Raw genomic sequence first — 22,321 nt, forward strand, 5'->3', positions numbered from 1 at the left:
TAGGAGCTCTGAGATTATACCCTGGTGAGAGAATGTGAGCCCTGAGATTAGACCCTGGTGACAGAATGTTAGGAGCCCTGAGATTAGACCCTAGTTGGAGAATTTTAGGAGCCCGGGGATTAAAGCCCAGTGACAGAATATTAGGTGCCCTGGTTTAGACCCTAATGACAGAATGTTAGAAGCCCTAGGATTAGACCCTGATGACATGATATTAGGAGCCCTCGGCATGGAGCCAGGGACAGGATGTTAGTAACCCCGGGATTAGGACCCTGGTAAAAGAATATTAGGAACCCTGAGATTAGACCCAATTGGAAGCATGTTTAGGAGACCTGGGATTAGACGGGGTGACAAAATGTTCGGAACCCCGAAATTAGACCCTGGTGACAGAATGTTAGGAGCCCTGGGATTACAGCCCGGTGACACAATGTTAGGAGCCCTGGTTTGAACCAAGGTAACAGAATGTTAGGATCCCTGGGATTAGACCCTGGTGACAGAATATTAGGAGCCCTGGGATTAGAGCCTGGTGACAGAATGTGAGGAGCCCTGGGATTAGAGCCCGATGATAGAATGTTAGGAGCCCTGGAATTAGACCGGGTAACAGAATGTTAGGAGACCTCGGATTAGCACATCAGTTGCAGCAGTGGTTAGCAATGTATAATGTTACGTCTCAGCTGCTTTGTGGCATAGCAGGCATTCTTCATTATCATGTGTCACTCAATTTATGTGCCGTTACACTCACTCCTTTTATCTTCTGGTTCTTGCAGGAAGTCCTTTTACTCCGGCCATGCATCGTTCTCCATGTACACAATGATGTACCTTGTGGTAAGTTACCTACCTCCCCATGACCTTTCTGCTGCCAAGTATCTTGTTTCACCTCAACATTTCTTGTACAAACCCAATTTAACTAAATAAATTATAGGCTAAATCTTCTATCTCACCTTGATTACTGATAGAACCACTGCTACCGAACAGCAGTTTTCTGCAAGCCAGTTGGACATTCCGATGCACCAAATTACATTTTCAAACGCAAATTGGTGCAGGAGCAACGCAACTTAAAACTGAGATTTATGAAGCCAAGCAAGGCCACCTTGCATGACCCTGTGTGGCTTGATAAACCGTGAGTAACGCAACACAGCGCAAATTGCTGCTTTACATTACTCTGCACCAGGGAGGCGCTTTCATGGGTGTTGTGTGGGTGTTTTTGCGCAACATCCATGGATTTTGACACATTGCCAGATTTACCAGAAGTAGTAGGCCTGGGAATGTGCCAAAAACCTCTGCCTCCCCAGGTGAAATGTAACAAGGAAAAATATCTTTATTTCTCCTTGTGTTAGCCTCTTTCTATATGTGCTGCATTCTGCAGCACATGTAGAAAGAGTAAAAAGCCTCAGGGGATTGTTTTTGTGCAGAAGGTACCCCAACCTGCCCAAAATCAATCCTCCTTAGATTGGAGGCACCCTTGTACCGTAATGCAATGGTGCCTGCATAGGCGCTAGGCAGCTAGAAGGGCGCCAACGCAGGGTAAAAGGCAGTAATTCGCTGTATTGACTTAAATATTGCACATTCCTGCCCTTTCCCTGTCACACAATGCAGTGCACCAAGTGACTTGCTGCAATGCACTGCGTAACTTGGCCATAAATATGGGCTTTAATTTGGTTTCCTACTTCCAAGCGGTCTGGACTACCAAGCGTAGACCTGAGGTTGAAAATGGAAGAGCCACCAGCTTTATAAGACAATGCAAAAAATTAAAAGGTTGAAGTCTGCATTCTTAATACACACCTTAACTTTCCTACTTGAGCAGAAAAGAGCCCGTTAGAATTTTGCCAGTGGAAGTTGTTCACAGCTGAGCCAGAGGCCCAATAACCTACAAGCTTCTCTGTATCACCTTCAGAACTCAGCTTCGCTCGAGCCCTTATTACCTGTGGCCTCTTAATTCAGATTAGGCCAGTGTCAGCAGTTGCAGGCCCCATCGTAATTGAACTGTTTTTAGGTCAAGCCTAGCGGCAGCACGCATGCGCTACTTGCTTTGCGAGTCATGCAGTAGTCGAGTAGGCTGTGGAAGCCTCGCTTTCTCTCCGCCCATATTTTTGATTGGCTGGTATCGTTGTCCTTGGTAAATGCTGGCTTCTGATTGATAACGAGGCTTGTTAGTCCCTCCTTGTTACCACCCTGTTGCCATGAGGACTGGATCTTTTACTTGTGGCGTTACCCGGTTTCCGTCATGAGTCGGTAAGCACTATTTTTTGTTATTTGCAGTGCGGTCCGCTTTCACTGTAGCTGTCGTACTTGTTTATTTAATTGTTTTGCCGCACAGACCGAAAGGGAGCATTTCTACTCCCTAATCTAACAAGCATTTGCAATGCAATAGGTTTCTCATTTACACGATTTTGAGCTATTGAGATTGAAAATAACAATGCCTTTTATTTTTGTTTTAGTTTTTAAAATATAAATAAAAGGCATTGTCATTTACAATGCCAATAGCACTCGCGTAAATGCGAGACTGATTGCATTGTAAATGCTTGTTTAGTTTCGCACAAAGATTTCAGCTGCGAGAAAACAACAAATTCTAACTGTGAAAGTCTGGGGGGAAATGATGAATTACGAGAGGACTTGGACCTAGAATTACTGAATCCCCTAGTAATTCCTCATTTCTTAGTGGACCCCTAGGGCCTAACGCATAATGTGTCAGATTTTCACCACCCGCTGAGTTACCTGAACTCCCAATATCGATAACTTAGAGAGTGGGGAAAATCAGGCCCATTTTCGTGGCTACTCGTATTGCCGACCTGTGAAGTGTTAATATCCCAGGACAAAAAGAGTTCATTTGAAATTACTTTAAATAGTTCAACAATAATTGTCAGTTTTTATCACATTTATATATCACATCAGGGCACTCTGAAATCAGTATTAATTCTTAGTAACCAGTGGACGGACATTGACACTTTGCTTATCTTGTCTTTTTTTTCTTAATCTGTTGTCTTTCCATCTTATCTTCCTGAAGCACAGTTTGCAGGGGTTACAGCAATGAATGTACTGCTGTTTAAATGCTGTTTTGCTCAGCAAAGCGCATGAGAGCTCAGCTTCCCATGAGCAAGCTTGCAGATTTCTCGTGCTTTGTAAATAGTCCCTCCTGTTGTTGCTGCACAATGCTATCTATATAAACCACTGGGAACCTCCCGTGAAAAAAATGGGACCATTGTAAGCTGCATGGTTGTGAAGAGGCATTGAGCAGAAAACACCTTCTATGGTCTGCAGAACCTACTGCTTTCAAATTATTGCTTTAAGGAGACAGAACCAGCGAGAGGATTTGATGCTTGGATGGCAGCTATATCCAATCAACGTCCTGCTGATGGTCTACTTTGCTTTAAGTTAGAGCCCTCATTCTACATCATGCCTCATTATGTAGTACACGTGGGGAAGTCCGTGGTAAAAAATCTGAGACATATGCTAGAAGAATATAGTGGACAACTACAGGTCTATAGCCAAAATCACTGTTTGAGAAGATGTGTGGTTGATCCCTAAGTTCAGCCATTTCCACACTTGTCCTGCTTCCAGGATTTGCTAAATCTCGCAAGAATATGTACAGTGCAGGAACATTAGTGGGTAATCACCATGGTAACTTCCACCTGTGAGTAGTTTACACATGTTCACTCTTATATTTTTGAGTCACTTTAATACATTTCGCTATTCAACATTTACAAAAGTAATGTTATTCAAAAGTGTAGACTTACATGATTATCCCCTAAAAGAGGGGGTGGAGATACATTTATAAATGTAAGTTACTACTGCCTAAAAGGAGCAGTAGTAAGTCAAGCACCGCACATAGCCAACCACTGATACTACAACAGAATCCCATAGAAAATAATAAAGGCAAATGAGCAAAGCCGAGGAGGCTGAAACGCGTTGGTTGGGTTCGTTTTTGAATAAACAAGTTTAAGAATTCCACTCTGGAGTGCTGTGCATTTTTGCCCGTAAAAATAAATAAATATATATATATATATATATATACACACACACACACATATATATGTATATATATTGAATTTAATGTAAATAATTGTCAATATAATAAAAAACATAAAATATTTGAATAAAACATTTCAAATTTTAAAATAAATGTAACTTTAGTTTAAAAAATAAATTAACTTCAATTAATTCTATACATAATTTCTAGTAATTTTGTAATACTTTATAATACATTTAAACAGTTTACTTTAGATAGGATTTTTTTTAAAGTAAATCTTAAAAAAGTATTATGCTTTAAACCTATGTGTGAGATGTTTTCATCTGGTGTGTGATGGCCACCGAGGTGCGATGATCATGTTATTGAATGCAGCACGTAGCACTGTGTAGGACGTTGAAGTGTGAGAGACAGACATGCTGCTTTATGGTTTTCAGCATGCTGTGAGCTTTGAATAGCTCTGTACGCTCCTTTACGTTGTTTTATATGATATAGTCTACTTAACTGGTACTGCACTAGGCTGTCCAATCTTGATATTTAATGTAAAGTTGTGGTACTGCCCTGGCATGGTAGGAGAGAGAGATCAATAAAGAGATCTGATAGGATGGGTATTTTTCTTATAATCCCATATCTGAGTGTCTCTGTGAGGCGTAAAGAAGATGTCAGATTGTACAGACATTTTAAATCTGCAGTTATGGACTATACTAAAATCCTCCAGATTTCCAGCAATGTGTGACAGATATCTTTGTTATTCCTTTTCATTTGATGATGGCTGTTTTTTCGTCTGTACAGTGCTGATGATGGAAACCCCTCATAGCAGATATGTCCTATGTGGATTTAAGAGGTATAAATTATAATTTGTTGCTGATTGCCACATATCACAGTTTTAGCATTATTGTGGGCCATAAGTGTTGTATATGCACGTACCTAATTATATAATTCCATGGAGAACCATAGGTCAGCCCTTACTAGTTTACCTGCATATCTTAAGCAGTTACCCGGGTTGAGCTGTTTGCATTTTGTGGTCTGTAAGTCTAGGATTCCGTTTGAGGGTGCAACTGTCTTCTGGGCTCTATAACCAGTGCAGTTATCTAGGATATTAAATTATTAGTGTTGTAGCATTTTCTATATTGTTCTGCATTTAAAATACACATATAAAATAATTAATTAAATTACATTAATAGTTTACATAAGCATATTTTTACTAATACATACAACTTTTTACATTTTGCCCATACTTTACAATAGGGAGCTCTCTGCCCGAGTGGCAGAGATCTCACTATGTCGGTATAGAGAGGAAAGTAAAAAGGTGTATTAAATTTTTAAAAATGTATGTTAAATATCAATGCAAATTAATTTCATAATTTTCTTTAACACGTAGAACAAAATAAAAAAGCTACACCACTATTAATTTAAAATTACATTTAAGTTCCTTTTCTGAAGTTTAAAGTATAAAAGTTCTTCCTAAAGTATATATGTATGTGTATATGTTTAAAGTACTGTTATAGTTTGGTGCCATAAAAAGATGTGCTTTAAAAAAAAAAACCTGTAGAAATTCACTGAAAAAAACCAAAGGTTAAAGTAACGTTATAGTTAAATGACTGTCAGTGAACTAAAAAAACACAGAAATTCACCAGAGCTGACTATAAATTGCGCCCCGCAATGCACTGCTTATGCCCTCACATACTACGTCACGCATGACTTGTTCAATGACATTATGTATGACATCGCTGATGACATTTCAAATGACACAGGGCCTGGTCTACACATTTTTTAAAGGGAAGAGGGCAAACTTGACCCCCCCTCTCCAAGCCTCATTAAGCCCATTAGGCCATCGGGACCCCATTCCCTGGGGGCCTTATGTTTTTTGAAGGGGAAGGGGGCCAAGGCCCCCCCTCCAACCAGTATTAGCCCCTGGGAACCCCATCACCCATGGCCTTTTTTTCCAAATGAGGGGACCAAATGGGCTCCCTCCCAGAGCCTTATTAGGCCCTTGGAATCCCATCCCTCCGGGCCATTTTTTATTTTAATTTAAGGGCCATGCAGCCTACCCTCCCAAGCCTATTTTGGCCCAGGGATCCCCACCCTCTAGAGCTCAGTGTGAAAATTAAGGAGGGGGCACATGGCCCTGCTCCCCAAGCCTTGAAAAGTCCCTGGGGATCCCATCCTCCAGTGCAATGTTTTTTTTTAAATGGAGGGGGGCCGCCTAGCTCATGACGAGCTCAGCTCGTCATGAGCATGGAAGGGGTTAAACCTCCCGTCCGCTGGGAGCAGACTTTTGTTTGTTCCCATGTGGCACGAGATTCAAAAATGCTCCCACCAGACGAGAGCAAACACAAGTTTCCCTGCCGGTGTGGGCAGGGAAATTGCTATGTCCCTGGTGTTGGAGCCCCAGGACATTGCATGTGAGCCAGTCTGAAGGGATGGAGTCCTCTGGGCAATTAATGACTCAGGAAGGGGCCCACTCACTGTAAAATGTAGATAGTGGCCCTGGGATGAGATCCCAGAGCCTTTTAAATGTCCCCAATCCCTTTTTGAAGTATTTGGGTCCCGGGGATGGTCTTCCCAGGCCCTATAATGGCTGGGGGAGAGGGGCCACATGGCTTCCCTCCCCGTATATTAATGAAGTCACCCCCAGGGTATGGGATCCCCAGGGCTTCTGGAGGGCTGGTAGGGGGGCTGTGCGCCCCCTCACCTTTTATGCAAATTTCAATCTTGGGAGTAGGCTCCCCAGGGCTTTTATTGGCTCCTCCCCTTATTGAATGTGGCCCCAGGGGTGAGCTCCTGGGGCCTATCACGGCTCGAGGAAGAGTCCCGCTTACCCTCTCCCTTCAAATAATTAAAGATTAAGGCCCCAGTGGCCAATTTCTCTTTATTCATTTTGACCCCAAGTGGGGCACTTCTGCGGCTCCCCCATTGGGCCTAGGGAGGCAGCGTATTCCTACCCTGCCCCTTTTTGTTTGTTGTTTTTTTTTTTTTTTACAACTTCAGGACAGGGTACTAAGTCCCTGAGTTTGACTTCCACAGGAGCAAATTGGCGCGAGGGAAATAAAGGGCCAATCAGAATGTTCTGTTTTTAAATTGTCTGTCCAGCGAAAGTCTCTCGAGCCTCTTGTGGACCCAATCATCTAGATATACAATTATTTTTTACCCTTCATTTCTAAACAAAACTACTGAATGGATTTACACCACATTACAAAAATCAAAATCTGCTGACCAAATCCGGTGTAATTCCATTCAGCAGTTGCCTCCTGATGGATCACCCCAAAAATTTCCATGCACAAACTAGTCATAAAGTAACAACTTTTTGAAAAGTTAAATGGAAATTCATCAAACGGGGCCAAAGTTATTAGCAACCCAAAAAACACTTCCTATGGATCAGCTGACCTAACTGTAACTATTCAGTGTCAACCACCATTGGGTAATATTACCTACTGGTGGTCGCCAGTAGGTAGTTATAGTTAAGACCTTCTTTCTATATAGGAAAATCATTTTTTGTTTTGTCATTAACTTTGGAACCATTTCACAAATCCTTGCAACATTTTCTACATTAGTACGATGCTGACTTCAGCTGCTATCTTGAAAGCCTCGGGGTGATCCGTAAAGCGGTGGCCAAGATAAAGGGGGGGTTCTAAAGTGTGTTTCCCCCATAGGAATCTTAGACACAACTACAACCCGAACTGCAAACGGAATGACACCACATTTTGCAGAAAGGTAGCTGTTATATAAGGATTCAGCTCCTCTGAGGATTCGACAGTCACTGTGCTAAAATCTGATTGGCTGCCAACACTTCAACCAGAAATTGTTGGCAGCCATGTTACGACTCAGCTTCAGCCGAGTCACACAAATAAAACATTTTTTAAAGAAAAGGAGGCAGGGTAGGAATACCCTGACCGCCTAACAAAAAGAACATTAAAAGAAAAAATTGGTGCAGAAATGTGGTGGATCCACGAATTCACAGTAATCATCTTTAAAAAAACAAGCGAAGGCTCCTGCGCTTGTTGTGATTAGAGTCCCTGAGTTATCTAGGTCCCAGGGGCATTTATTACATTAAAGAGGGGAGGTGCATAGGCTCCTCATCCTATGACTCTTAGAGCATGGGGGACACCGCCTCCCAGGGGGTTTCTTTACATATTGGATGGGGGCCTCGAGGACCACCCTCCACGGCTGTCTTGAGCCCCGTGGCCACCACCTCCCAGGGGCTTAATATGAATTATTTGTGGGGTCCACGTGGAATTCCCAGGCCCCAGTGACCATCAACTCCTCGGGTAGTAAGTAAAATACAGGTGGGAGGGGGCCGTGAAGCCCCCTTCCCAGACCATATAGGGCCCGGGGACCACCACCTCTCCGAGGCTGGCCCATGAAAAGAGAAGGAGGGGGGCTGTGTGTCCCCTCTCCTGGAACCAATTATGGCCCTGGAGACCACCCATCCCAGGGTCGGGTCCTGCTATGTCCTGGGTCCCCACCCCCGGGACATAGCTGTTTGCTTTTGCTTGGTGGGAGCTGAGAACTCCTGCCGAGCAAAAACAAACTCTGGTTCCCATGGGTGGGAGTGTCAGAGTGCTCTCGCCAAATGGAAGCAAAGGTTTCATCTCTTTGGAAAGAGTTTAAAGTATTGCTCCTGCATGCAAAGAGCTACATTTCCAGAAGCTCCCTGTATGCTCCCACAGGAGGCGGGATGCTGGCTGGTACCACAGAGGCCTCGAGGTTCCCCCGTTGTCCCAGGGGAAAGTCAGCAGGAAACAGAAAGAGGAGGTATTAAGGTCAGAAATGAGCAGAAAGAAACAAGATTAAGGTGAGAAACAAGCAGAAAGAGGCAGAATAAAGGTCAGAAACTTGCAGAAAGAGACAGAATAAAGGCCAGAAAAGAGGAGGAATAAAAGTTAGAAAGGAGCAGAAAGAGGCAGAATAAAGGTTAGCAATGAGCAGAAAGAGGCCAGATAAAGGTCAGCAACGAGCAGAAAGAGGCAGAATAAACGTCAGAAAAGAGCTGAAAGAATGCAAAATAGAGATCAGATACTAGCTGAAAGAGGCTAAATAAATGTCAGAATCGAGCAGTAAGAGGCCGAATAAGGCTCAGCAATAAGCAGTAAGTGACAAGACAAAAGTCTTTCACAAGCATAAAGAGGCAGAATAAAGGTCAGAAACGAGCAGAAAGAGGCAACATAAATGGCAGAAATAAGCAGAAAGAGGCAGATTAAAGGTCAGCAACTAGCAGAAAGAGGCAAAATAAAGGTCAGCAATGGGTAAAAAGAGGCAGAATAAAGGTCATAAATGAGCAAAAAGAGGCAAGATAAAGGTGATAAATGACCGAAAGAGGCAGAATAAAGGTCCGAAACAAGCAGAAAGAGGCAGAATAAAGGTCATCAATAAGGGGGAAGAGGCAGAATAAAGGTTAGAAATGAGCAGAAAGGGGCAGAATAAAGGTGAGAAATGAGCAGAAGGAGGCAGAATAAAGATGACAAACAAGCAGAACCTAGAAGAAAGAGGCAAAATAGCGGTCAGAAACAAGCAGGAAGAGACAGAATGAAGGTCAGAAACAGCAGGAAGAGGCAAAATAAAGGTGAGAAATGACCAAAAAAAGGCAAAATAAAGTTCAGCCATGAGCAGAAAGAGGCAAAATAAGGGCGTGAAACTAGCAGAAACAGGCAGAATAAAGGATGTATGACGTTACATCGCGGTCACACTGATCGCGCGCTGTAACATCGCGTCTATCACATCGCCCCGTCCATTACATCGTGAACAAAGACATCGCCGACTTTTACAACGCGACTGCATTACTTCCCATTGGCCCGAACATCACCCCGCAGAACATCACGTCGCAGGGCAAAACAACGCATTTTTTTAAATTCGCCGCGTGAACCTGCTTCTACCTCAGCGCATTCGGCAGTCTTCAATTCAACAGAAAAGTCAAATCAGGAAAAAAACAGGACGAAACATGGTGCCGCATATCACATTATACTGCATGCATATGCGCTACAATATGACAGTAGTGCTCAAACTGTGATCAGGTTGTGCATTTCTCTAACGATTAGACGAGGTTCCCCTCTTTTTCAGAGTTCCACGTGTCTTTCTGTTTGGATATTACCTCCTTACTCCAGTCCCGTATACTTCTAGTGTTGACCTGGAGGAGTATATGTAGATCCCAATTCTAACGGCCTATGGCGTAGTGGCCAGAGCTGCCGACTCGGGAGCTTGAAATCCGGGCTCGAGTCTCCGCGCCGGCTCAACATCCTGTGATTCTGGGCAAGTCACTTAATCTCCCTCTGCCAATGCAAATACTCTCACTGGTCTGGCTGAGGGGCCACTGTTTCCTTTTTTTTGTATTATGGCCTTTGGCGTCATTGCTATGCCATAGCTTTTCGTCTGTTACAGGTTAAGGGTGAAAGCAGTGATTGATTGGAGGTGAGGAGAATACCTGCAATTAATTTAAATGATAAGGTGTTACAAAGACAATAACAGACGACATTAAATCATGTCAGGTAGCATGATCACATTTCATGTAGTGCACTCCTAATAAAATTGTAAATGGCCTGCCGCAATAATGATGCTAAGGCGACAGCTCTTAGACCGACTAATACAATTTTAAATGGCAGATATTGCGTAATCTCTGCTTATAACATTATTCCGGTGACATGGGGGTAATTCATGCTGCTGTTTACATTGTATAGGGAAGGCAACCTTTTTAAGGGAGATTAACTGCTTTGCACTAATAAAAGTACATCTGGAGGCTGATTTGGATTTTGGTGGGGTGTACAACAGGGGAATAAGTGAAAGACGTGCAAAATGCAGGCCTCGCACAAAGGGAGAGGATGTGGCCACACAGATAGCGCTGCCGACTTTGGTGCTGGGAACTAAGGTTCGAGCCTTACCTAATCCACAAACAATAGATACATTTACAAGTGCTTTTTTTTATGTTTCTGATTAAAATGCATAAAAAACATAAATCATAAATCAGCAACATAAAAAAGAAGCACTTGTAAGTTTCTTTTATTTTATTTTATTCCTGACTATTTGAAACAATGGTTCCAATGGTACATTCCCAGAAGGACCCTTCGTTCCACGGGAGCAAAACAAGTGATAGTCCCCCCAGTCAAAAAAGCTAGCTGGGGTGGTGGGAGCTTTACCACATGTGCCACAAAGGCCTGGAACGAACTACCATTTCACCTCGGAAATGCCACTGAGCTCATCTCTTTTAAGAAATGTCTGAAAACTTGGCAATTTAATCTATAGTCACTCACACTACAGCACCCAATTAGGCAGTGCTCAGTGCCAGGACACCCTTGGGTAACCTTTGCGCTTCAAAAGTTAAACTAACATAACATAACTCACTCACCCATACAGCCACTTACAGACCCATGCAGCTACTTGCACACCCACACAACCACTCACACTCACGGGAAACATCCATCACAACGCAACTTTTACGACGCACTACCATTACAACACAGGATTTCCAACGCAAGTCATTACAACGACTTGCGCTGGAGGACGCTGTAGGATAGGGAATAGTTTAATTTACTATCCAAAACCTTCCCTACTATCCATGGGGACTGGAGTTGGAATAGTAAATTAAACTATTCCACTATCCAGCGCCCCCCAACGCAAGTCGCTGTAACGGCTTGCGTTATAAAACCTGCATGTAAAGGCATGCGTAGTAAAAGCATGCGTTGTGATGACATACATCCACACTCACAGACCCTTACAGCCACTCACACACCCCTACAACTACTCACTACTCACATACCCATTCACACAACCACACAGCCACTAACACAACCACTCAATCACCCATACAGCCACTCAGACACTCACTCCCCCCTACAGCTACTAACAGAACTACTCACACACCCATAAAGCCACTCACACATCCATTCACTCATTGTCAAAACCACTTACATACCATTTTACACACATCAATATAATCACTTTCGTGTCCACTCACTAGTGTATACAGCCACTCAGCACAAATACTTACTGTGCAAAACAGTCACTCACGCACCCATATGCCTAGTCAAACATCCACTCACTTACGCACACATCCACTTACACACTGAGCAACTGAGAGTCTCTATGGATGAAGGCAGTATGTCGGCACTCATTCTGTTAGATCTCAGTGCTGCCTTTGAGACAGTCTCACATAACATCTTGCTCCATCGGTTGCAGGAGATCGGTATCAATGGCAGAGCTCTTGCCTGGTTTGCATCCTTTCTGCTCAATAGGTCTTTTCAGGTCATCCCTCCGTTCGGCTTCTGCTTACCTTGCTGTGGTGCCTAAAGTTTTGAGATCGCGACTGGGCGGCCGATCTTTTAGCTTTACGGCAGCCAGGCTATGGAATGCTCTCCCACTAGGATTGAGAAGTACGAACGATCTCAATTCTTTTAAGAAAAACCTAAAAACACATCTTTTTCCTAAGGCTGGGATACACTAGCTCCTTTAAGTCAGCATGGTGAGAAGCAGGTTCCTTTTTAGTCAAAGCGCCAGGATACCCGTTGGGTGACAGACATGCGCTATAAAAGAGTACCAATACATACATACATACATACATCTCCCCTCCCTTTCACTCACAGACACAGTCAATTTGCTGTGGCGTTCCTCAGGGGTTGGCATTGAGTGCGACCCTGTTGAAGATCTATGTTTTACCAATGGCACTGTAGGCAAAAACCTGCAACAATTCCCTGGTGTCATATGCGGATGACATGAGGCTGGTCCTTCCCTGCACCAATGACTCTAGCCCGGATGCTACCAAATTCCAGGAAGATTTGTCCACTATAGCGGGTTGGATGGAGGTGAACTTTCTCCAGCTGAACTCGTCAATGACTGAAATCCTCTTACTAGGCTAAGACTCTCATCTCTGGGGCAACAAATAGTGGCCACCGGAGCTGGGTACTCCTCCTGTGCCAAAAATTGTTGTAAAAAGCCTCGGCATTCAGGTCAACAATGCCCTTTCTTTTGAGGAGTACACCAAGTCCGTGGCAGGGACCTGTTTCGGTATATTGCGCAGCCTCAAACCCATTTTTGGTTTGCTTGACACTCACACTCGCCAGTTGGTAGTCCAAGCCACAATTTTGGCCAGGCTGGATTATTGCAATAGTCTACTGCTTGGTTCTAATAAATCCGTGTTTAACAGGCTCCAGCGCACCAAGAATGCAGCAGCACAAACACAGCTCGCCCTACCGAAGTATAGTTCTGTTTGAGGTGTGCTGTGCCCCCTCCACTGGCTACCCATTGAGCAGAGAATCAGATTCAAAGCGCTCTGTATCACACACAAAATATTGGCGAGCTTTGGCCTGGCGATTCTCAGCGACCTATGGCATCACTACATTCTGACCCATGCTCTCCGCTCTGCTGATCTTCATCTGATGCAGGTGCAGCGGTTCCGCTGATCCAGAGCTGGTGGATGCTTGTTTAAGGTGCTTGCAACAACTCTTTGGAACTCACTGCCACTCTCTATTAGGAACATCTCTAATCTCTTGTCCTTTAGAAAGGTAGTACAAACTTGGCTGTTTCAATGAGCAGTAGCCTCTCGAGCTCCCTTCCTTCTGACATTTAGCGCTGGGGCTTCTCTTTGCCGGAGCAGCCTTGCGCTCTACGAATTCCCTAACATAACATAACACACCCAGTCACTCACCTTCGAGCCATGCACACAGATACTCAGGAACCCATACAGCCACTCACACACACATGTATCCACCTATAGAGCCACTCACACAACCACCACAGTCACTGATACAGCTCCTCATCCACCCATACAGCCAAACACATAGCCACTTATTCACCCATGCAGCCACTCACACACCCACTCATACACCCAAACAGCCACTCATACACCCAAACAGCCACTCAGACACCCACTCCCACACTGATACAGACAGTCACAGTGCCCCTGAGATGACATATATTAGAAACAGTGTTACTCATTAGTAGTGCAAAATGAATAGTAATTTAACTTATTCAGTAGCTTAGTATATATTTGTATCCCTCAGAAACTTTTAAGACACACACTCACTGGATGATGTCATCAGTGATGTCAATCGAGATTTCATCAATGATTTCATCAGGGATGTCACTGACCATGTCAAAAGTGATGTAATATGTGAGGTCATAAGTAGTGCATTGTGGGGCGTAAGTTATAGAGTTATAGTTAGCTCAGGTAACTAGTACTGCTAAATTTCAATTGCCTTGTACAAGTGAAATCTGAGCCTAGCTATAATTTCCTTGTAACCTTTGTTTTTTTTCAATGAATGTGTGTGTGTGTGGGGGGGGGGGTCTCTAGTTGGCAGTGGTTTGTATCCTGTCCAAGTAGGGATCCTTATTCTAGTCAGGGTAAGAAGATTACAACGCTAAGATAACCCCAGCTCACCCTCTTGGTGTCTTGGCACTAGCAGTCAGGCTTATCACAGAGGCTATGTGTAAAGCATTTGTATATAAACGCACAGTAACACAGTGAAAGCACTGCAAAGAGACAGCACACCAGTTTAGAAAAATAAACAATATTTATCTGAATAAAACAAGACCAAAATGACACAATTCAGAAATACCCAAGCAAAGATATCTCTTTTAAAAGGTTCAAAATAGTTTAGTCCATAGGAAACAATGGATGTATCATTGTTATTCCCAAGTACCTGGGATGTGTCAAAATCAAGCACGAAAACTGGTGTAGGTGAGGTGAGTCGCGTTAAAAGCAAGGCTATGCATCGGTTCCTTACTCCCAGGGGAGGTTATGCGTCGGTTCCTGACTGCCAGAGACCGCAATGCATCGGTTCCATACTGCAGTGCAGGGGATGTGTTGCATTGGTTTCTTACTGTCAGGGGAGGTAATGCGTTGATTGCTTACTTTGAGGGGAGGTGATGCGTTGATCTCTGGACATGCGCCATGGTTCCTTACTGCTGGGGAACGTTGATGAAGAACTCGGTGCACAGGTGCAATGTGTGAAAATCCAGATGCGCACGGTCAATGCAGCGTCAGCGAAGCATGCGCTGCATTGATTTCCTAGCTGCGAAGCAGGTGATGTGTTGATTTCTGCAACCGCACAAAATGGCCTGCATCGGAGTTGGAGCGGGTGCCATGGACGTCAGTGACACAGTGCTCAGGACTCAAGCTGTAGCAATCTTTCAGCCGTAGGGCAGGTGCTGCATTAATTCTTCAACCGCACGGCGGTGCTGTTTCAGGAAAAACAGGCACTGGAGGTCAATGCATGGATTTTCTTAGTCCTTTGTAGCAAAACCATCTCCATGGGCCCAGAACTGGAAGTGGCACCACTTTGCAGGTCAGAACTCCCAACAGTTCTGGGGCTGCAGGTGAAGTCTCTGATGGCCCTGAGACTTCTTAACAGGAGGCAAGCATACATAAGACCTTGGAGAAACTTGGAGCATAGGATGTAGAAAGCAAATTTCAGTCCGTTCTCTATCCAAGACAGAAGCAGCAAGTAGTAGGCCATCAAAGAAAAAGCAATAAGCAGAGTGGCAGTTCCCCTCCTATAGCTTCCAGCTCTTCTTCTTCTTGGCAGAATCTCCTCTTAGTCCAGAAGTTTTCTAAAAATGTGGGGTAATTGGTCTAATACTTATACGCCTTTCTGCCTTTGAAGTATGCAAACTTCAAAGGAAAGTCTTTGTATTGCACAAGACCCTGCCTTTCCCTGACCTGCCACCAGCCACACTACAGGTGCGTGGAGACAGCTTTTTGCAAGGACAGGCGCAACCCTATTCAAGTGTCAGTGACAACTCCTCACACTACTCTAGCCCAGGAAGACCCATTAGCCAGGTGATGGGCCATCAGGATATGCTGGGCACACCTCAGCTTCCTTTGTGTGACTGTCTAGAGTGAATGCACAAACAGCACAACTGTCACCCTCCCTCAGATGTGGATTCCATAGGCAGGCAGAGGCACAGAATGGTAAAGTAAGAACATGCCCACTTTCTGAAAGTGGCATTTTCAAACATGCAATTTAAAAACCAACTTTGCTAAAAGATGGATTTTTAAATTGTGAGTTCAGGGACCCCAAACTCCAAATCTCTATCGCTTCCGAATTGGAAGTTACCTTTGTAAGGGGTTACAAGGCTGCTCCAATGATAACCTACAGGAGAGATAGTCCTTGAAATAGTAAAAACCTAAATTAGCAGTATTTCACTATCGGGACATATAAAACACATCAGTACATGTCCTACTTTTTAAATAAACTGCTCCCGGACATGGAGCTACCCAAGGCCTACCTTAGTAGTGCCTTATATGTAGTAAAAAAGAAGGTTTGGACCAGGCAAGTGGGTGCTCATGCCAGGTCGACATAACAGTTTAAAACTGCATAAACAGACACTGCAGTGGCAGGTTTCAGACATGGTGCGGGGCTACTCATGTGGGTGGCACAATTAGTGCAGCTGGCCTACTAGTAGTATTTGAATTACAGACCCTGGGCGCACACAAAGATAGATAGATAGATAGATAGATAGGTAGATAGGTAGATAGGTAGGTAGGTAGATAGATAGATAGATAGATAGATAGATAGATAGATAGATAGATAGATAGATAGATAGATAGATAGATAGATAGATAGATAGATAGATAGATAGATAGATAGATAGATAGATAGATAGATAGATAGATAGATAGATAGATAGATAGATAGATAGATAGATAGATGTTATCTGGTTGTCTGTTAAGAATTATGAAATGAGATGTATAGAGTTGTATAGAGTTAATTAAATAAGTTTCATATTTTATTACAAATTAATTTTACATTCGTTTTGCAATTCAAAAAGGTTCATTACAATATTTTAAAAGTTCTATCTTTTAAAAAACATTTTAGCATTAATTTAATTGTACGTATAACTAGGTTAAATAATCTAACTCAATTTAACATTATTTGCTATTGCATTTTCTTCCCAGTCCCTTTCTCCATTATTTTCTGTGGGATGACACTGCAGAATCAGAGTTTGCTGTGTGTCGTGTTCCACTTACTCCAGCTCTGAGATGGAGTATATTTACTAGTGTTGTGGGTCCTTTTCGGCTTCAGCATTTTTAGATGTGCAGTTTGTAATCGGCTTACTCTTTTGGGGGTAGGTTCACGGCCCTCCCTAAACACCTCCTCACTAAACCCCTCACATTTAGTAGTAGGTGTTCCCCCTTTTCTAACCACTCTCCCTGACCCCTTCACATTTACTACTCTGGGCCTTATTTTGATGTCGGGCAGACTTGTGTCCGCCCAACACCATTGCAGATACAGGTCCGGCCCATTTCCGACCACAGAGTTGTGATGCAACCGCACATGGTGCGGTTCCAAGCTCCCTTTTCTGTATGGGACCTTGTGCTGCAGTCGGATACTGGCCGCAGCACAAGCTCACATAGAGAAAAGGGAGTTTGCTTTCATCCCTGCACCGCGTGGCAGGCACCACACATTGAAGGGATGAACAGGGGGGCTCCATAGGTGCCCTATCGGACCCCAACCAGAGGCCGCTTGCTGAAGAGGGCCCCGCTAGGGGCCCCCAAAGTTGCTTTCGGACAGGGTTTGCATGTCGGAAAGCCTGGCATGGAAACCCTGTTGGAAACCAACGTCGTAATCTGGTCAACCTAAAACGCCGTCCATAGGGATTACATGCCGGTGTCCATCTGGCAGGCGTGCCCCTTGGGCCCATCGGTTGCCAGCCGGAATGTCCAGCCACTTCCAAAACAACCTCTATTGTAATTAGGCTGTCAGTTTTGAAACCGCAATAAGGGGGCTCAGAAAGCTTTCCGAGTCTCATCTTAATGCGGCCCTAAGTAGTAAACTTACACGTGTGAGAATCTTTTCATTGAAAAGATAGGAGAGGTGGAGAATAATACTCGTAGAGCCCTTGAATCAGGCCCTCCTGTGTGAAACGTTAGTTCCAGTTGTGATGTACAGAGGGTACCTGCAACCGAATAGTTCACTTGGACCCAACTGTAGCTCTGTGATCTATTATTGGGTCATGCCACCGTAAAGTAACACGGGATCTACTGTGGGTTCACCTAAGACCACCGAAGGCTCAGTACTAATTTAAGACCAGGGTGAGAAGCATCTTTAACTACACGAGTAACATCCCTCCCAGCACATGATATATTGCACCCAGTGTGAGACGGCGCCTCGTGTTTCATGAGAGACTTCTCAGTTATAATGAGAAATGTCAACACTTCTTAAATAACATAATGAATCACATAAATGGACACCTCTATATCCAAGGACACATAATACCAATAACGAGTTATATATTATTTATGTAACATTGACATGTGGTGCAGCCGCTCAGTAAAGGTTCATGCATTTTAAACAGAATTATTGAGAGGTTCCATTTAACAAGGGAAACATCCTTTACAACGCAACTTTTACCACGCAGTGCCTTTACAACGCAACTTTTACAACGCAAACCATTACAACGCATTGCGCTAGGGGGCGCTCTAGGATAGGGAATAGGTTTAATTTACTGTCCAACACCTTCCCTAGTGTCCACGGGGACTGGAGTTGGAATAGTAAATTAAACTATTCACTATCCAGCGCCCCAAAGCACTATGCGTTGTAATGGTATGCGTTGTAAAAACCGCGTTGTAAAAGCATGCGATATAAAAGCATGCGTTGTAATGTCATACATCCATTTGACAACTAAGCATAACTGTGAGGAAAGGTTGAACGTTTTGTTTCTTCGTATTTTGCATATTTAACCTCTTATATGTTTAGTATTCATGCTTTTACCTGCTTATCTTGTCTGCTTCTATGTCTGATACCCTTACGGGTCATGTTTGCGCTTTACAAAACTTTTCAAATAAATGAATAAATAAAAAGTCGCTGAGGAATACATTTATTATATGTAATAACTTTAAAAAAAATGTAAATTAAGGATGAATTTTAATTAAATATTGGTTCGTGGTAGTTTGCAAAATGATGGGGCCGTGGATGGACCTCCGGACTGCAGTTACCTAGTGCAGAGGCCCTTGGTGAATTGGCCCCAGTGAGTCCAGGTTTAAGTGAGGAGGAGTTTGAAAAAAAAGAGTTTTCAGCAATATCCTGAGTGATAAGATATTGCGTTGGGAGCATGGTAGAGGCAGGAGAGAAACACAGAGACAGATTGCTTCGAGGCCAGAGGGGATTGGAGTTTCATGTTTCCCAGAAACAGATTCTACCATGCTTCTTTTATTGCCAGAACTGCAAACAACAGATGTTACTATTACCCAATTTAATGGCTCTCACTATGACAACCTATCATGTTGCTCCTCGCCTCTAATTCAATTTCAAAATACCTTATCAGTGATCCCTTTGTATTTCCGCATCACTTGAAATAATCACACCATATGCTACGTCTCGGGTGACCTTTACCCTTAAGAAGGGAACCTACCCTGGTGATCTTTTTTATTTCAAATCTGTTTATTTAATATAAAGAGAGTACACAATAAAAAAAAGAATAGGACACATACAGCAAAGAAGTTAGGGCCAATGTCCATCACAGGTGGCAATATATAGCATTGCAATTCTGTCAGACTTAAACAATACACTGTAACCCAGGTCTAGAGGTGAGAAAAGCCTGAAAACAGGGGGCGAGATATGGGGTGCGGTCGCAGTGGTGATCATTTTAAATCATTCTTTTAGCTTTCTGATTTCGAATTCATTTGTATTCATCATTTCCATGTTACAGTTTCCTTCGTGTTTATCATGTAATTTGTTATCAATAGACTTCGACATTAACAAATACAGTAATCTAACGCGTTTCGAAACAAACGTTCCATCATCAGAGGCAATTGATCCTGCACTTTTCCCATTGCTGAGTACTATAAATAAAAGGTGTTACTATCGGATGCAAGGATGAGTTGGTCTTTACTGTGATTCAAACTAGTGACCTGCAGATCTAACATGGCGGCAGTGAATGTGTATAGACTGACCCCTCTTCCCGGCTACTAAAAAACTCCTTACACTGAATGGGAGACATCAACTACATCACGCGACGTTACAGCACTTTCTGCATATTCTGAGATGCCTCCATTACAAGCCTGCAAAATCTTCAAAACCTGGTAAAACACCAAAAAGGCAGCAGCCTCCCGGAAAAAAAAGTAACTATTTTGACAGCCAGTGTAACATAAGCAGGAAAGAACTTCCCGGGCGTGAGAGAAAAATGAGAATGAAAGAAAAACATTTAGAGTGACTCTTTCCTCTTTTCGCCATCAGGGACTTGGAATACCACCCACTACTCACAAGAATTCATCTCACTTGTGGGGTTCGGAAGAGATAATCATCTCATCAAGCAGTGATGAAGAGAGGAATCCCCAGATATAATAGTGCATAAAATTCAAATCATTCCACCACTTTCTTTGACACAGCTCCTATGCCATCTTCAATCAATCATTTGTAAAGCGTACTACATACTCGCGAGGTCCTCAAGGCGCTGGGGGGGAACTACTGATCGAACAGCCAGGTCTTGAGTATCCTCCTGAAGGTCAGCAGGTCTTGAGTTTGTCGTATGCTCAGTGGGAGGGTGTTCCATGTCTTGGCGGCGAGGTGGGAGAAGGATCTCCCACCGGTGGTTGTTCTTCGGATGCGTGGGAAGGTGACGAGTGAGGGGTTGGTGGAGCATAGCTGGCGGTTGGGGATGTAGAAGGAGAGCCGTCTGTTGAGGTAGGCTGGGCCGGTCTTGTGGAGTGCCTTATGTGCGTGGGTGAGGAGCTTGAAGGATATCCTCTTGTTGACGGGGAGCCAGTGCAGGTTTCTCAGGTAGGGGATGATGTGGCCGTGGCGTGGTATGTCGAGGATCAGTCGTGCCGAGGCGTTTTGGATGCGTTGTAGTCGTTTGATGAGCTTGGTCGGGGCTCCCGCGTAGAGGGCCTTTCCGTAGTCGAGTCTGCTGCTGACGAGGGCCTGGGTGACTATCTTTCTTGTATCTGTCGGGATCCATCTGTAAATCTTGCGGAGCATGCGGAGGGTGTGAAAGCAGTAGGAGGAGACGGCGTTGACTTGCTTGGTCATTGAGAGCGTTGAGTCGAGGATGATTCCCAGGATGCATGTGTGGTCGGTGGGTGTCGGGGCTGTTCCCAGTGCTGTCGTCCGAGGCTGACGGGTTGGAGCCGTGGATTAGTACCTCGGTCTTGCCGAGTTCAGCTTCAGACGGCTGGTCTTCATCCAGTCGGTGACGGCCTTCATTCCTTCGTGGAGGTTGGCTTTGGCGTGATGGAGAGGATCAGCTGAGTGTTGTCGGCGTAGGAGATTATGTTGAGGTTGTGCTGTCGGGCTACGTGTCCGAGCAGGGCCATGTAAATGTTGAAAAACGTCGGGCTAAGGGAGGATCCCTGGGGTACGCCGCAGATGATCTTGGAGGCTTTGGAACGGAATGGGGGAGGCGGATGCTCTGGGTTCTGCCGGAGAGGAAGGAGATGGTCCAACCCAGAGCCTTGCCTCGGATCCCTGCGGCGTGGAGGAGTGCGCGTAGTGTGCGGTGGCAGACGGTGTCGAAGGCGGCACAGAGGTCTAGGAGGATGAGTGCTGCGGTCTGGCCGTTGTCCAGCAGGGTCCTGATGTCATCGGTGGCGGTGATGAAGGCAGTCTCTGTGCTGTGGTTGCTGCAGAACCCTGACTGGGAAGGGTCCAGGATTCTGTTTTCTTCGAGGTATCAGGTTAGCTGTCTGTTGACGGTTTTCTCAATGACCTTGGCCGGGAAGGGGAGCAAAGAGATGGGCCGGAAGTGCTTGAGGTCTCTTGGGTCTGCCTTAGGTGTTTTGAGTAGGGCGTTGATCTCGGCGTGTTTCCAGATCTCTGGGAAGGTCGCGGTCTCGAGGGAGCGATTGATGACATTGCGCAGGTGGGGTGCAATGGAGCTGCTTGCTCTGTTGAAAACGTGGTGCGGGAATGGGTCTGACAGAGAGCCGGACTGGATTGTGCGCATGGTCTTGATGGTGTCATCGATGCTCACGCTGGCCCAGGCTAGCAGGGGGTCGTGGTCGATGGTCTGCGGAGGGTCTGTTCTGTTGCTGTCTGTTGGGGCTGTCTGGGTGTTTAAGCTGTCGTGGATGTCTGCTATCTTACGGTGGAAGAAGGTGGCGAGGGAATCGCACAGGGCTTGCGACGGCGGGATGTCGGTGTTGGAGCTGGGGTTGAAGAACCGGGTTATTTAAGACCCAGCGGCGCCAGGGGCACGCCCAAGTCTTCGGGTTCACCTGTCTTAGAATACAGAGACACGGGAATACTTCTTGGTGGTGTCAAATATCAAATTTATTGGCTGCAGCCAGTAACAGAAGTCCTAGAAATCATCACGGTATGAGTTCTCAGGAGACTGCTCAATTTTACAAAGCAAGTCATCCCTTTTTATGCCAAAAATCACATCCCAGACAAATACCTAACATTTACAAATTGTCCAATCACATGTATCCACACC

At 44.5% G+C, this 22,321-nt stretch overlaps 1 protein-coding gene across 1 annotated transcript in view; it reads left to right on the forward strand.

Annotated features, from left to right (window-relative positions):
* LOC144826895 (phospholipid phosphatase 3-like) overlaps positions 1-22,321 on the forward strand; it is a 92,841-nt gene that overhangs the window by 41,795 nt on the left and 28,725 nt on the right. Inside the window, exon 4 of the mRNA XM_078685359.1 lies at positions 765-822. Within this exon, the coding sequence (XP_078541485.1) occupies positions 765-822 (58 nt within the window). The remainder of the gene's footprint in view (positions 1-764; positions 823-22,321) is intronic.

The sequence above is a fragment of the Lissotriton helveticus genome, chromosome 1_1 (genome assembly GCF_964261635.1).
Source record: "Lissotriton helveticus chromosome 1_1, aLisHel1.1, whole genome shotgun sequence".
NCBI lineage: Eukaryota > Metazoa > Chordata > Amphibia > Caudata > Salamandridae > Lissotriton > Lissotriton helveticus.